We start from the raw sequence: 17,806 nt of genomic DNA, 5'->3' as shown, positions 1-17,806 counted from the left end.
TTAGTATATTTGACTGACCCGGGAGAGCGGGGGAGTGTGGGATGTGGGGGTGTTGTTAGCTGGGCTGAGGACTACACAGGAAGATTATGGGAAGGTCTCGGGGTATAAGGTAAATCTGGACAAGAGTGAGATCATGCATTTGATGACATGGGATTATAGACAATACCAACAGAAAAGTCAATTCAAATGGTTGCAAGAAGGCATTAAATATATGGGGATAAAAGTAGACAAGGATTTACACAACTTCTACAAACTCAATTATCTCCCTTTTCTCCGGATGATTGAGAAGGACCTTGATAGATGGAGAGCTCTGCCCATAACTTTGGTGATGCCAAGGCTACAATATCTATTTCAGTCATTAGCCATTCTGTTGCCCAGGGCTTTTTCAAGTTGCTTAGCAGATATGTCAGAAAGTTCCTGTGGAATGTTAAAGTGGCTAGAATCCCATTGGAAAAGTTGATTTGGAATTACCAACTGGGGGGTTTAAAATTGCCAGATTTCTAAAAATATTACTGGGTGGCCCAGGTGAGATTTATTGCCTCTCTCTTGGAGGAAAGGGCTTGCCCTCCTGAGCACAAATTGGACTTCATGTGGTAGGTGAAAAGGGAGCAGGAGAGTTTATATATAACCATATAACAGACTCGCCAAGGCAAATAGCGCCTTTGGAAGACTACACAAGAGTCTGGAAAAACAACCAACTGAAAAACCTCACAAAGATAAGTGTATACAGAGCCGTTGTCATACCCACACTCCTGTTTGGCTCCGAATCATGGGTCCTCTACCGGCATCACCTATGGCTCCTAGAACGCTTCCACCAGCGTTGTCTCCGCTCCATCCTCAACATCCATTGGAGCGCTTTCATCCCTAACGTCGAAGTACTCGAGATGGCAGAGTTCGACAGCATCGAGTCCACGCTGCTGAAGATCCAGCTGCGTTGGGTGGGTCACGTCTCCAGAATGGAGGACCATCGCCTTCCCAAGATCGTGTTATATGGCGAGCTCTCCACTGGCCACCGTGACAGAGGTGCACCAAAGAAAAGGTACAAGGACTGCCTAAAGAAATCTCTTGGTGCCTGCCACATTGACCACCGCCAGTGGGCTGATATCGCCTCAAACCGTGCATCTTGGCGCCTCACAGTTTGGCAGGCAGCAACCTCCTTTGAAGAAGACCGCAGAGCCCACCTCACTGACAAAAGGCAAAGGAGGAAAAACCCAACACTCAACCCCAACCAACCAATTTTCCCCTGCAGCCGCTGCAACCGTGTCTGCCTATCCCGAATCGGACTTGTCAGCCACAAACGAGCCTGCAGCTGACGTGGACTTTTACCCCCTCCATAAATCTTCGTCCGCGAAGCCAAGCCAAAGAGAGAAGAGAGATATAACCATTTACGGAGCGGAAACAGGCTATATCAGCCTTTCGAGTCTGCACCAGTTCACTAGAACAACTCCACTAGCTCAAACCTCCCACTCACTGCCAATAACCCTCCAAACCCCTCACCTCCATGTACACATCCAACCTTCTCTTAAATGACAGAAGGGACCCTGACGCAACTATCTCATTTGGAAGTTCATTCCATTCTGCCACCACTCGCTGAGTGAAAAAGCATCCTCTAATATTTCTCCTAAAATGTTGCCCCCCTTTACCCTTAACTCATGGCTTCTTGTTCCAACCTCCCCTGCCCTCAGGGGAAAAAGTCTGTTTATGTCTAGCCTATGTATTCCTTTCATAATTTTATATACCTCAAGTCCCCTCTCAGCCATCTATGTTCCAATGAATAAAGCCCCAGTCTCCTTAATCTCTCCCTGTAATCCAGATGCTGTAAGGCAGGCAACATCCTTGTAAACCTTCTATGCTCCCTCTCCACCTTATCTAAATCCTTTCTATAATGTGGAGACCAGAACTGAGCATAGTACTCCAAACCTGGCCTCACCAATGCCTTAAACAGCTGCAGCATCACCTCCCAGCTCCTATACTCTATACAATGATTTATGAAGGCCAGCATACCATATGCCTTCATAACCACCCTGTCTACATGGGAATCCACCTTCAGTGAACTCTGTACCATAGCCCCCAGGTCCCTTTGCTCTTCTGCATGCCTCAATGCCCTCCCCTTAACTGTATATGTCCTATTCTGGTTATTTTTACCGAAATGCAACACCTCACACTTGTCTACATTGAATTTCATCTGCCATCTCTCAGCCCACTCTTCCAAACAACCAATCCTTCTGTAATCCAAGAAAATCTACCTCACTATCCACCACTCCCCCTATTTTCGTATCATCCGCATATTTGCTTACCCAGTTAACTACACCCTCCTCTAAATCATTGGTATAAATGATAAACAACAAGGGACCCAGCACCGATCCCTGAAGCACCCTGCTTGTCACAGGCTTCCAACCTGACATACAGTTGTCCAACATGACTCTCTGCTGTCTATCTCCCAGCCATCTCTGAACCCATGTCACAATCTCTCTACTAATTCAAAGTGACTGAAACTTCCTTATTAACCTTCCATGCAGAACCTTATCAAAAGCCTTACTAAAATCCAAATAGATCACATCCACCGCTCTCCCTTAATCCACCTTTTTGTCACTTCCTCAAAAAACTCAACATGAAAAAGGGGAGAAAATGACACTGCATATATTCAAGAGAAAAATGTCTGTGTGTATTTTGGTCAGTATGGTTTATTGTGTGAAAAATTAAAAAATTTGAAAAACATGACTTTCCTTTTACAAACCCATGCTGGGTACCCCTAATTAATCCCTGCCTATCCAGATATGTGTATATACTATCTCGAAGAACACCCTCCATAACCTTCCCCAGCACCGGTCAAACTTACTGGCCGATAATTACTTGGCCTACACCTACTGACTTTTTTGAACAATGGAATAACATTTGCAATCCTCCAATCCTGTGGTATCACCCCCTCCTCCAGTGATCTTTGAAAAATCACTGTCATTGCCCCCGCTATTTGTTTCCTGACCTCCCTTAAAGTCCTGGGAAAAATTCCATCAGGACCAGGAGACTTATCCACCTTAATTGACCCTAGAAGGTCCAAAACTCTTGCTTTACTAATCCCTATCCTTTCCATAACTAAGCCCTTTGCCTCTCTTATCTCATATAGCCCAATGTCCCTTTCCCTCATGATTACGGATGAGAAAAATTTGTTCAATATTTCTCCCATCTCATACGGTTCCTGACATAGTTCACTGGTCCCATCATCCAGTGGACCTATTTTATCATTAACTCTCCTTTTACTGTTCACATATCTGTAAAAACCCTAAGGATTGTGACATGGGTTCAGATGTGGCTGGGAAATAGACAGCAGAGAGTCATGGTGGACAACTGTATGTCAGGTTGGAAGCCTGTGATAAATGGGACACTAAATTAATTTCAAAGAAAATGGATAATGCCATACTAAAGCATGTACTTCAGTCATGGCAAAGAATAAATTAATGCATTGGATTGAAGGTGGGGATATCTCCCAAAACTCCCTTGACTCAGAATAACTTAATACCCATGACTCTGAACAATAAGATCCTGGACATCTGGTGCCAGAGAAGGGTCAGGTGTATCAAGCATTGTTACAAGCAAAGGCAGCTCATGTCATTCAAGCAATTGAGGAATAAATACGATTTGTCTAATAGAATATTCTACTGCTAGCTGCAACAAAGCTCTCTTTTGAGGGATAAATTAGGACCATCTTTGACCCTGCCCATGTGTAGCGATATGGAAATTCTAATTTGAAGGGGAAATGTACATGTTTATTTCTATGATATATTTCATATTCCAAAGTGAGGGCCCGCAACTGGGCTTACACAGGTTAAGGGAAAGATGGGTTGGATTTGGGCACAACAATCCATGAGCGGTGCTGGTCAGACTTGTGTCTGGACAGCAAAACAGCAGTTATTAATGCCAGGTTCCTGTACCTCACACCACAAAAACTACATAAATCTAAACAAGAAATCTGAGAAATGTGCTTTAGGTGTGGTGTGGAAATTGGAACCTTTATCCATTCAACCTGGCTGTGTACATAGGTGAAATCCTTCTGCGAAGACCTATGGAAGTGCAGAGAGGACAGATCCAAAAGGTAAAGATGTTTTTCAAGACTAATACTTTCTTGTGGTGGAAAGCTGCACTGAAAATGCACAGGCTTTGAATACAACAGTATGATTATTATAACATTTTGGGCAGTGAAGTGGTATCCTTGACTTTTGTCACTCAGCTTCGTCTCAAGCCTGTGAGCAGCAGAGGACCATTTGGGTAACTAGTTCATGGGAAATGCGAAAAATACATATTATTTATGGAAATCTATTTCATGCAGAATACGGAATAAATGTGGCTGAACTTCAGTCTTCAAAAGGCCAAATAAGGCTGGAAAAAAAAAAATCAGGCTTATCTTTTGAAAGTGCAAGTGAATTAGAATTTATTGTCATGATCTTGTCACAAAATTTGGTATTTTGCGGCAGCATCATCGTGCAAACATTCATTTTATAAACTATCTTACAACAATAATATTAAAAAAATTAAAAAGTAAGGCAGTGTCTTTGGTTCATTGATTATTCAGAAATCTGATGGCAGCGGGGAGGAAGCTGTCCTTGTGCTGCTGAGTTGCTCGTCTTTAGGCTCCAGTACCTTTTTCCCCAATGGTAGCAGAGTGAAGAGAGCATGGCCTGGGTGATGGGGTTCTTTGAGGATAGAGGCTGCTTTTTTAAGATACCACCTCATGTAAATGTCCTCAATGCAGTGGAGTCTGGTGTCTATGATGTTGTAGGCCGAGTTAACATACCGAATCTCCTCACAAAGTATAGCTGCCAGCAGACCTTCTTTGTGATTGCATCAACATGGAGGATCCAGGACAGATCCTTGGATATGTTGACACCCAGGAATTTGAAGTTGTTGACCCTCTCCACTATTGTGCCCTGGACTGGGTTGTGTTCCCCTGACTTCATCCTGAAGTCCACAATCATCTCCTTGGTTTTGCTAACGTTGAGCGCAAGGTTATTGGCGTGACACCACTCAAAGAGCTGATCTATCTCCCACCTGTATGCTTCCTCATTGCCATTTGTGATTCTGCCGACAACTGAGGTGTCATCGGCATAGAGACAAGATAATGAACACTATCTTGCTTCTTGCATATCTCTTCCCTACTGTCTCTCCGTCAGTGACAATCAATTTAAATAGTATCAGAGAGTAATTTGGATAACTTACCAAGCAACGTGGCATCAAATGATGCATTGCATTGCTTTAGTAACTGCCTGATTGGTTGTCAAATAACTTGAGAAAGGACAGAGCAAATCAGGAATAGCACCAATTATAGCAATTAAAAAGAGCTAAAGGAGATCAGGAGTGGAAACACAATAAATTGAATCAAGAAACAGTAATAGATGCATGGCTCTAGTTTAAAAAAAATCTTGAGCTATCTGGATATGTTATAGAGATGATAGGTGGACCAAATACAGGCAACTGGGGAGAATGCAACAAAAGCAATGCAAAATATAATTTTCATGTAGATTTGGTAAAACAATTCAACTAGATTGGTAAAGCTAAAAGATTTTCAAATGTAATTGAAATGGTTTTATAGAACAGTATGATTATTATAAAATTTTGGGCAGTGAAAAGGCATCCTTGACTTTTGATACTCAGTTTTGTCTCAAACCCGGGAGCAGCAGAGGACCATTTACGTAACTAGTTTATGGACTGGCTAATGTTGCCTCCAATTCTTTCTCAGCGTGTGATGGGTGGAAAGAGTCCCAGAGCAGCAACAGAAGCTTTGATTGTATTGTGGAGAATCAAAAAGCATTTAAGAAAACAGTTCAAAGAGACAAATGAAAAAAACCATTTGAGAATAATAAAGTAGATAGATATTTTGTTTCTCAAATTCTTTCACTTTTGATTTTCATTTAGTACTATATTGCAAATTCCCTTGGTTACTGGTGATTATGTTTAACTTTGAGATCTAAGAAAGCAAATTTATTGTTACTGCATATTTATGTTTATCTAGCCATGGATGAAATCGTTATGTGAAGAAAATAATTGGAAGCATGAACACTCCCCAATCATATGGCGAGAACTTGTGGACCGTGGAGGAAAGGGATCACTATTAGGTGGATTCAATGAATTTATGGAGTATGTGCAGGTAGGATTTGCAAATATGTGTTTTCAAACAGCTATTTGCAAGTTGAAATATATTAGAAGATATAAGGCACAGTTAGCGTAACGATTTGCACAATGTCTTTTCAGTGCCTGTGATCGGGACCTTGGTCATATCCTTCACTGTTTGTAAGGAGTTTGTACATTCTCCCCGTGACTGCATAGGTTCTCCCTGGGGTCTCCAGTTTTGTCCTACTGTTCAAAACATACTGGGGGTATAGGTTAATTGGATATAAATTGGGTAGCATGGACTCATGGGTTGAAATGGCCTGTTAACCGTGCTGTATGTCTAAATTTAAATTAAAAAAAAAATTAATTCACTTTGTCCATTTCTTTTCTAAAGTAGAGGTGCCAAATTTTTTAAAAGTTGCAGGGTATCATCTAATCTCAGCAGTTCCTAGCCACCTTTTAACTCTGTAGTGGATAAACATATGTGGTGAATTAGCACATTGTTTGGTGAGAGAGAAGGGGTCACCAGTGAATTATTTTATTCTCCTGTACTGTGAAAATCTTCAAAATTTGTACCTTTGCAGCTGTTTTTGGTCTGTTCTCCCTTATTTGCTGGTTGGTGTTCAGTGTTCCACCAGTAGGGATGTAGGAATAGAAGATCTTTAACCTCAGATTGCTATTTCACCATTAAATTTAATTGCTGATATGTCTCAAGAACGTGGATCCTTTTTTGTTTCCCTATACCTCATTATTACTTTGGTTAACAAAAATCCATCCCTCTCAGAGTTAAATATAACTATTGATCTTTAATAAATTCCAAATATGTATTTACACCTAAACTTGTTTCTAATAAGATTTCTAAGAAAAACCGCTAATTTTCAGGTTATGCTAAGCATAGATTTTCCATCAATCAAACATCAATCAAATCATCCCTTCACTTTTTAAAAATTAGTGAATATAACCCCAATTTCTTATCACCTTACTTTCCTCATCTTCCATCTAACTAGCTTTTGAATTCAACCAATCATCTTTCTCATTTTCTGCCAGTTCTTTCAAGATTCCATCACCAGACAATGCTTCTTTTCCTCCCCTTTCAGCATTTCAAAAAAATCACACCATTCCCTTCCCAACTCTCTTGTCTCTTCTACCCCCACATCATATCGTTCCCCCACACCTTGATGAAGGGTTCAAGCCTGAAACATTGATGTATCTTTACTTTTGCTACATAAAGGTACTGTTGATCTGCTGAGTTTCTCCAGCATTTGTGTGTTTTTTTTTCTCACTTAACCACAGTGTCAGGAGAATCCTGTGTTTTATCCCCCCATTCTCCATTTTCAAGTGCTTTCCCATGCAACCACAGGAACTGCAATACCTGTTTTTTTGCCTCTTATCTTTCCACCACCCAGGGACTCCAGCTCAGGCAAAGATTCACTTTCATTTCTTTCAATTCAGTGTACTATATTTGGTGTTTACAATGTGGACTCCTTACTTTGAAGAAAACGTATGCAGATTGAGCGATTACTTTGTGGAGCACCTGTACTTAATCAACAGTGATGACCTTGTAACTTTAATTTAACATCCCTTGTCTACTCTGAACTCTCTCTCTGTAGCCTCCTGCACAATTACAATGAGGTCCAATGTAATCTCAAGGAACAACACCTTGTCTTTCGTCTGGGCATGCTTCAGCCTACAAGATTCAAAATTGATGACACTCTGTTTCTTGCTATTTGTATTGTTACAAGATCAAACCAGCAACCACAAAGAAGGCATATAACTGCCAAAATCTTTGGCCTGGAAGTCAGCCTGAAGAAAACTGAGGTCCTCCATCAGCCAGCTCCCCACCATGACTACCAGCCCCCTCACATCTCCATCGGGCACACAAAACTCAAAACGGTCAACCAGTTTACCTATCTCGGCTGCACCATTTCATCAGATGCAAGGATCGACAACGAGATAGACAACAGACTCATCAAGGCAAATAGCGCCTTTGGAAGACTACACAAAAGAGTCTGGAAAAACAACCAACTGAAAAACCTCACAAAGATCAGCGTATACAGAGCTGTTGTCATACCCACACTCCTGTTCAGCTCCGAATCATGGGTCCTCTACCAGCATCACCTACGGCTCCTAGAACGCTTCCACCAGCGTTGTCTCTGCTCCATCCTCAACATTCATTGGAGCGACTTCATCCCTAACATCAAAGTACTCGAGGTGGCAGAGGCCGACAGCATTGAATCCACGCTGTTGAAGATCCAACTGCGCTGGGTAGGTCACGTCTCCAGAATGGAGGACCATCGCCTTCCCAAGATCGTGTTATATGGCGAGCTCTCCACTGGCCATCGTGTCAGAGGTGCACCAAAGAAGAGGTACAAGGACTGCCTAAAGAAATCTCTTGGTGCCTGCCACATTGACCACCGCCAGTGGGCTGATATCGCCTCAAACCGTGCATCTTGGCGCCTCACAGTTCGGCGGGCAGCAACCTCCTTTGAAGAAGACCGCAGAGCCCACCTCACTGACAAAAGACAAAGGAGGAAAAACCCAACACTCAACCCCAACCAACCAATTTTCCCCTGCAACCGCTGCAACCGTGTCTGCCTGTCCCGCATCGGACTTGTCAGCCACAAACGAGCCTGCAGCTGACGTGGACATTTTACCCCTCCATAAATCTTCGTCCGCGAAGCCAAGCCAAAGAAAGATGAACAATTACTTTATTAACAAAAATTCACCTTCAAACTTTAATTCAAAATCCCCCCTTTTATAATAATGCCCACTGGTTACTATGCAAATTTCTTTAACAGTGTAAAACTAATAAATTCCCCAGCCTAAATGCAACATATGTAATTAAAGTCTAAGTTATATTTCCAACCAGCCCACAGAAAAACTTAGACACAAAACAAACACAAAACACACAAGACTCACAAAACTTTGATTTCAACCGAAGCAAAGATCATAAACAAAATTCAGTTTGTTTGGTAAACTGAAGCCAAAAGATCTTTGTGAGAGAGAGAGAGAGAGAGAGAGGGAGAGAGAGAGAGAGAGAGAGAGAACACAAAATTCAAAGTTGTCTTGCAGAGAGAGGAACAACTGGCTCTGTCCGGATCCTTCTGACTGCCTTCGGAATGTTCATCCTTTTTGAAATCCCAACATTCTAAACTCCTCCAGACCATGACTCATGCTCTGGGCCTTCTTCCACTCCACAGCACCCCCAGTGGTGGTTTATCATCCAAGTCCAGAATTTTTTAGATCATTTTCTGCACATGCTCAGTCCATCTCCCACTCTCTCAGCAGTCCACCTTCACCTTGGCTCTCTAAGGCAAACTCACTTTTTAACATAAAACCACACAACACATAGGCCAATACACAACACAGAACTCTAACAGTATTCAGGACTGGCCAATTTTGCCTGCACTTTTAGTTGGTGACAAAATCCAACATTACACAGACCCTATAACATTTGCAAAACATTACAATGAAGTGCTTAACTACCTCTCTGCAGGGACACTACTTAATTCTATTAGAGGAATTGCGAGACTAATTTGTTTCTTTCTTTCTCACTTCTGATAAAGGTTTCAGACCTGAAATATTAACATTTGCTCCTTCCACAGATACCTCCTGACATTTTTCCCATCATTTTCTGCTTTTATTTCAGATTTTCAGTGTCTGCAGTTTTTAATAAAAAAAAATCATTAACCCCAGCTTTGGCTGTATCTCCAAACAAATTAATCTGAAGAAGATAGATGTCATTCTGCCAATCCTTTGCAATTTCCTTGTGAAGCCAATGCACCATTTCTGAACCTGTGATAAGCAGAAATTCACCCACTTCTCAAAACATAATCTCACCAAAGATTTGCTAAGGTAAAAAGCAACTTCTAACCCATTTTGGGCCAGCATTATAGGTAAAAATACCTCCATTCCATTAACTTTTCAATCATATTCTGTATGTATAATTATCTCTTACATTCTAATAATATGTATTTTTTCTTTAGTGATTTGAAACTCCATTTATAGATAAAATCCTTTGTTTCCCCATCCTCCATTGACTACATTCCCATTTGAACCCAAGATGGGGGGGGGGGGGGGGGGGCGGCTGGGGTTGTTGTCTTCAGTGAAGAAGGCTGTGAGAAATCAAACCCGTGCAGCTTGGTAATTTTTTTTGAAATCTGGAAGTCTAAATTCTCCCAGCCTCCAGTCCCATGTCAGTTTTTCCAATGCATTTCTTGGAACCTTATTATTTCATTAGGAACTATCTAATATGGTTGTTCAGTAGCTTTAAAAAGTTTTTAGATAATGGAATAGGTAGAGATTGAAAAAGGTATTACAGTCTTGACATCACTTTCATTTTGACGTAGTTAACCCTTCCCACTAAAGTAATTGGTAAGTCTCTCCATTTCTGTCGGTCTCTTTCTATCTTCCCAAGAAGAACATAATTTAGTTTGTACAGATTTTGTAAGTTATTGTCAGTTATTATTCCAAGATATTACATTCCATCCATCCTCCATTTAAATTTACTTCCCTTTTGGTATCTTTCATATTCAAAACTTGTTATTGGCATTATATTACTTTTATCCATAAATATTTTGTAGTCTGATATTCTTCCATATTTTTCTAGTATTCTTTTTAATTTTTCCTAAGATTTAGCAGGGTCTGATAGGTACAATAGCACATCAGCGAATAGACTGATTTTGTGTTCTTCTTGCCCGACTTTGAAGCCCTTTGTATCCGAATCCCTTCTTATTATCTCCGCCAATGGTTCAGTTGCTAAAACAAAAAGTTATGGGGACAGGGGGCGTCCCTGTCAGTTAAATCTACTCAAGGCGAACACCGCCGACATCTGATTTTACTATTACTATTTTAGCTTGCAGTTTATGGTTTTCATCTAATTTATAAATGCCCTGCCTATACCAAATTTTTCAAGTGTTTTAAATAAAAATGGCCAACCAAACTGTTGAATGCTTTTCTGCATTGAGGGAGACTGTATTGTTGGATTTCATTCATATTTAGCCTGTGTATTATATTAAATAATTTTCCTAGACTATTTGAGGAATGTATTCCTTTAACAAATCCTGATTGATCTGTATGTATCAGTGTTGCCAAGTATTGTCCTAACATGTTAGCCAATGATTTTGTTAGTATATTATAATCAGCATTTAACAGGGATATTGGTTTGTATGATGAAGTTTTTAGTGGGAACTTATTCTTTTTTAGATAACACTGTAATAATCACAGTTGAGAATGATTCTGGGAGTGTCATGTTTCCACTGCCTTGTCCAGGACATCCATTAAAAGGGGCATTAATAATTCTTTGAATTGTCTATAAAACTCAGATGGAAATCCATCCTCCCCCAGTGATTTATTAGCCTGTAGGGTGCCCAGAGTCTTTTTGATTTCTTTGTTGTGAAAGGAGTATCTAATTCTATCCTTTCTCTCTTTTCTAGCTTTGGAATTTCAACAGTCAACAAAAATTCTTCCATTTCATTCTCATCTAGTAATTTTGAATTTGTATAATTTCATGTAATATTGTGTAAAAAAATGTCATTAATTTCTTTTTGTTTATATACTAGGGATTCCGTCTCAGTTTTTATAGCATTTATCATTCTTGATGAAACATTTCCCTTTTAAGAGACATTTCCAACATGTACATTTCCCACATGTACATTTCCCCTTTAAAAAACACACACATCCCTAGCTCTGACAGTGACATTGACAATAGTACCCGGAAGCCTGCGAAAAACACCCGCGGATTCTTCCAAAGAAGAAGAAACCCTCCTTTTTGCATCATTTTTCCCCTCCAAATTGAAGTTCCCACCTTGCTATTTTCCTTACCACATTTCTATCTTTTCAGAGCTCTCCATATAAGCTACAATGGTTTTTCTTTTAACAGTGAAAACAAGTTGGTTTAGTATTACTAATATAAATAAAAAGATACATCTTTCCGTTCGTCCTGTTTAGAAATGGTCTTTTCAGTTATTTCAGCTGGAAACATTAACCTTTTCATAAATTTCTTTAAAATTCTACACTTCTTTATTCTTGAAAATTCATCGATTACCTTCTGAGACATCCACCCTTAATGTTGCTGGATTAATCATTGAATATTTAAAGTTTTTAGATCGCAGTTCTCTTTACCTCTCAAATTCTTTTCTTTGTTTGACCAAGGCAGGGCTAAAGTCCTGGAAAAACATTACTTTTCCATTGTTCACCACTAATGGGCCATTGTTATTTTTTTGAATATTCATATGCTGCTCCCAAGATTGCATCTCTGCCCCAGTAACTTAAAAGTCTTACCAGTACTGGTCATGGTCGCTGTTCACCGATTCTTCTGGGTCTGAGATTCCGGTGAGCCCTTTCAATTTGCAGTTTTGCATTGAAATTGTTTTGCCCAGCATTTGTGGAATCCATGTTTCAAATAAACTCATTCGAGTATTTGCTCGAGTTCAGAAGAATGAGAGGAGATCTTATAGAAACATATAGGATTATGAAGGGTATGGATAGGATAGATGTATGAAGGTTTTTTGAGCTGGCCGGGGAAACTAAAACGAGAGGACACAGTCTCAAGATTCGTGGGAGTAGATTTAGGACAGAGATGAGGAAAAATAGTTTTTCCCAGAGAGTAGTGAATGTTTGGAATTCTCTAACCAGGGAAGTGGTTGAGGCTACCTCATTAAACATATTTAAAATTCGGTTAGATAAATTTTTACATGATAGAGGAATTAGGGGATATGGGGAGAAGGCAGGTAGGTGGAGTTAGGTCATAAATTAGATCAGCCATGATCGTATTGAATGGCGGAGCAGGCTTGATGGGCCATTTTTGGCCTACTTCTGTTCCTACTTCCTATGTTCCTATGTCTTTTCCCTCTATTCCTTCTCTCAGTCCAATGATTCTTGTATTGTTACGTCTGCTGAAATTTTCCATATAATTGATCCTATCCATCAATCCTTTTTTTCTGTGTCCCATGTTTTTTGCTTTTTCTTCCATTGCCTTTAGCCTGTCTTTTGATTTGTCCAGCTCAGCCTCCAAACAAGTCATTAGTTCCATTAAGTCTTCCACGACTTCTTTGATTTCCATTACCTTTTCTGATATGTCTATCATTGTTGATTCCACATGAAATTTCCATCTTGTTCAGGATGTTGGTTATATCTTGGACTGACTCCCCAGCTCTGCTGGGTTCAGCTGGTCCAAAGGCCCCTCCTGGGTCACTCTTCATCGGGCTCCCACTCGATGTTCCTGGCTGAGTTGTTGCTTCTTCAGTTTTTGGTTTTGGTTGCCTTGGTCGTTTGGCACTAGTTTTATTCTTCGTTCACTCCGAAACTTGGCTGTTTCTTCCAATAAAGAAACTTGGGTTCTTTTTAAAACAACTTGATTTATTAACTATGCAATCAGCACTAAAAATAGAAGACATATGTGCAGACCTCATGAATGTCTTGAATCTACTAAAGATGCAACATATTAAAAGATGCAACATTCCCCAGATGCTACACACTCTGTCACCGACTCCTCCTGGTGGTAACATTCTATCGCTACATTATGGATTTAAATCTAATATCAGTTATACAGATGATGCATCTATTAAACTGTCATGGAAATCCACTTAATTGACAAATGCCCATCACACTTTACCCAATCTAGCCAATGTATGAAGTGAAATCTATTAATACTGTTGACTCCTGACTGCCTTTTGAAATGCCCTCGCAAAGATGTTCAAATGAGGATGGATAATGCCTGCATGTTCTGTAAATAAGTACTTGAAAAAGTTGCACGCAGTCATGTTTTGCTCCTCACCTACTGCACTTTCAACTGCCCTTTGGTTCCATAACCATATTCTCATCAAGACTCACTACTACAGCTACGGATGCTGAATGTACTGTTGAGTTCCTCCAGCAATTCTTTGTTCATTCAAGATTGCAGCATCTGCAACATTTTTTGTTTCTCTACTTGAAAAAAAGACGCTGATTAAATGTAGGAAGAACAGAATTAATTATCAGATAAACAAAACTCTCATATTATTTAAATGATGCATTGGCTTTCTTACTGCTGCCTGAGTAGGGAGATGGGGTTAGTTTGAGGTCTAATTCAAAAAGATGGCACCTCCTTCTTAACGAATATCGCAAGAAGTGTTAGCCAAGTTTTTGTGTTCTGATATTTGAAAAGGGACTTGTTTCAAAGACAAAGAATCTTCCTATTGAGATATGCAGACTTTTCGCTGCAATAACAAGGACCTCCCAGCGCCCAACCACTTCAATTCCACATCCCACTGCCAAAGTGACATATCTGTCCATGGCTTTGCGTACTGCCAAGATGAATCCACCAACAAATTAGAGGAATAACACCTTGTAAACCGTTTTGGCAATCAGATGGTATCAATATTGACCTCTAATTTCCATTCATACACCCGCTACTCTTTCTTCTCCTATCAGAGATCTATCTTCTTCACCCCTCTGCCCTCTCCCCATCACATTTTAGCTTCTACTCTCCCACCCATCAAGTCTTCCCTATTAGTTTGTGATCCTTCCTATTCTCCTCCCCACTCCCTTTGCCCCCTGCCCCACCATTTTATTCAGGCATCGGCCTGATTTTTGGCACTCCAAAAGGGGAGCTCAGGCCCAAAATGATGATTACTTTTTACTTTCCATGGATGCAGATGTCCCCAGCATTTTTGTGCACAGAATCTTTTAAAATTTACTAGTTAGAACTAAAAAAAAATCACTGTTTTAGAACTTACATATGCAATACACATTATAACAAAGTAGTGTCAAAATGGGAATGAGAAATTATAGTGAGTGAAAAAAGAGGTTTGGATTTTCTGGCAATGAAGAATTTGCAGCCCTTTTCTGTCTGTTTTTTGATCTTTAGGGTTACTATGGATTTATTTCTGATATGCAAACTGACCTCATGATCAAGATTGCAAAGGAGAACTTCAGGACTCATCTGGAGGAGCTTGATGAGGAAGCAGTGAAAAGGAATAGGATAAAACCAATGTCAATCTGGATTAGTGGGTATGTATGAACTTTTAAAAATCTCATAATCCTACTATTTGTTTATTGCTATTAGTCTACTTCAGCACATATCTTCTTTATAATTGTCACTGTCTATCCACTCTTACTTATTTCCCTTAATTTTCAGTGGCTTCACCTTGCTGCTCCGTGTGTTGAATGTATCTTGGGACGTAACATTACCGTCACAACTCATAAATTGATAGAAATTAGATAGCCACATTTTATTTTCTGGAAGGAATGGGTTCACCAAAAACTGAATCTTTAAGAATATGAAACTACTTGTTAATGCTTCTGATAGCAGCTGGCAATTATCTGTGTGACAATAGTTAATGCCCCAGTTAAAATAGAAAAGTAATCTACAATAAATGGGTTTCATACTGCTTTAAGCTATGAGGTAAAATGACAGATAGATTGGACTGCAAATACTGCATTCTGTAATTCCCAAATGCTGGAGTCCATTAATGAATTTGTGTTTGAAAATCTTTTCTGTGTTCCTATTTGTAAGAACAAAAAGATTAGCCACTCTGAGTCTGTGCCAGTCTCGCAGATCAATCAATTACCAAGTGCCACCTGTGGTCTGCCTGTAGGACCAAGGTAGATCTCGTATTTGTGAGCACCTTAATTTCCCTCTACAGACTTGTCTGTCCTTGGCCTCATCCATTGCCAGGATGAGGACAAATGTAAATCTGAGGAATAACACATCATCTTCATCCTGGACAACCTTAAACCCAAAGACATGAAGGATGAAAGGTTGAATATTCTAGTTTTAGATCACCTGTATCTCTCTCTGGTTCTACTGTTTCCAACTTTACTTGCTCTTATTCTCACTTAACGACCCCCCCCCCCCCCCGCCCCACCACCCTTCAGTGGTCTCCTCCCCTACCTGTCTCTCCACTCTCCTTCCTTTTTCTGTCCAGTACTCTATCACTTCTTGACCCCTTCAGTCACTCCCAACTTTTACCCCCTTTATATACTTGATATTTTACCTTTTCACTCTAGTCTTGATAAAGGGTTTCAGGCCTAAATGTTCACTGACAATATCTTTCCATGGATGCTGCCTGACTTTATTGTCATTTAATAAAAAAGAAAATTTAATATTACATGAAATTTCCTGTCATCTGCTGTAAGCCAGACAAAGAGTTGCCATTAGTATTGCCTGATGCTCCTTACAGTAAGAGAAAGCAAAGCAAATAAAGAGTCCCTGTTACTGAGTGTCCATGAAATCATCTCCAGCATTCCCATACCTCTGCAGCCACACAGACTCCTGTTCTATCCATTGGAAACCAGAGCTCTAGATCCAAATCTGCAATATGATCAGGAACCCTTCTTTCCCTCAGCACTCTCTCAAATCCCAGTTCCAATACCTGGTTCCTATGTGCCAGTCTCCAGCAGCCCATAGCCTATGTGGGTCCTGTAGCATCCCTCATTGGTCCACTGCCGTAGTCCCCATCCTAAAGAAATGTTCTCAATGGAGAGTGTTTCTGGTGCTCTGCACTGGTCCACTGCTTTTCCATAGCCTGCAACTGCTTGAGACCGCTGCCAGCAAAGGCAGAACCATCTTAAGCACAGACCCCGTGATTGCAAGATTTTAACTAAAAACACCATTGGCTCTTGTAACAAGCCATTTAAAGCTTGTATAAGGGCCATCAACATTGAGGTGGAGTGGTTGGACCCTGTGGAGCAGCACTATGTCTCCGCTTCCCACTCACTTGGGTCCACACCAGTGGTAGTCCTGCCATAAAAGGATTTCCAGCAGCGCTGCCATTGGTTCTGAGTAAAATGCCATTTGATTTTTAGAGGAAAAGCTAAAATAATTCCTTACAGTAATAAGTCAATGTTAATGCGATGTTGGAGAGTGCCCAGATGGAATATTAGGTATTGTTCCTCCAGTTTGCAGGTAGCCTCAGTTTGGTAGTACATGGACAGACATGTTGGTGTGGGAAAGGTACATGGAACTAAAATGGTCCCTGTTATTGCAGCGGACAGAGTGAAGGTACTCAATGAAATTGTCTCCCAGGCTGCATCCAGAATCTACGATGTAGAGTAGGCCACAGTGGGTGCACCTGATGCAGTAGATGACTCTACATATTTACAAGTAAAGTGTTACTTCACTTGGAAGGACTGTTTTGGAGCCCAAGTGGTGTTGAGGGAGGATTATTTTCATACACTAATGTAAATTTGTTTCATAATTTAGAGCATTAAATCCTGCATGCCATAATCTGATTCCTACCTTGCTCAGCGGAGAGATATTTGGTGAAGAAAAGCTTATCAACTTAAACCTGTTGGACATTGATGGCTCCATGTCAAGTTTGTATGGCTTACAAATGGAGGTTGAAGATATGGCCTACCCACTACTTCAAAAAATATCAGTGCACACTACCCTAAGAAAGGCTTTCATGGATGCCGAAGTTATCATTGTTTTTGATGATATTGTGCCAGATGAAAATCAATCAATGGAAAATTGCTACAAAGACATCGTCGATCTCTACCAAGACATTGGGACGAGGATCGACACCTTTGCAAAATTTAATGTTCGAGTGATTGTAGCTGGTGATCACATATTGAATCTGAAAACACAAAACCTCTTGAATGGTGCATTTTCTGTTGATCATGATAATATTGTTGCAGTATCAACTCAACTTGAAGGAGAAGCCAAGGCACTACTAGCTAAGAAATTGAATGTGAGAACACAAGGTGGGTGCATTTTGCTCTT

The 17,806-nt window shown here is 40.3% G+C and overlaps 1 protein-coding gene across 10 annotated transcripts in view; it reads left to right on the top strand.

Moving 5' to 3' along the window:
* mdh1b (malate dehydrogenase 1B, NAD (soluble)) overlaps positions 1 to 17,806 on the top strand; it is a 137,288-nt gene that overhangs the window by 72,408 nt on the left and 47,074 nt on the right. For 9 of the 10 annotated variants that reach the window (XM_069934082.1, XM_069934079.1, XM_069934078.1 and 6 more), the window contains 3 exons: positions 6,005 to 6,139; positions 14,951 to 15,093; positions 17,288 to 17,787. In XM_069934082.1, the coding sequence (XP_069790183.1) occupies positions 6,011 to 6,139; positions 14,951 to 15,093; positions 17,288 to 17,787 (772 nt within the window). In that variant the 5' untranslated portion in view covers positions 6,005 to 6,010. Of the gene's footprint in view, positions 1 to 6,004; positions 6,140 to 9,751; positions 9,958 to 14,950; positions 15,094 to 17,287; positions 17,788 to 17,806 lie in introns of those variants that run through there. The other variant, XM_069934084.1, reaches the window with a different exon arrangement.

Source organism: Narcine bancroftii, chromosome 4, assembly GCF_036971445.1.
Source record: "Narcine bancroftii isolate sNarBan1 chromosome 4, sNarBan1.hap1, whole genome shotgun sequence".
NCBI classification, from domain to species: domain Eukaryota; kingdom Metazoa; phylum Chordata; class Chondrichthyes; order Torpediniformes; family Narcinidae; genus Narcine; species Narcine bancroftii.
The sequence above is the reverse complement of the archived record's forward strand: the minus strand, read 5'-3'. Positions and strand labels throughout refer to the sequence as shown.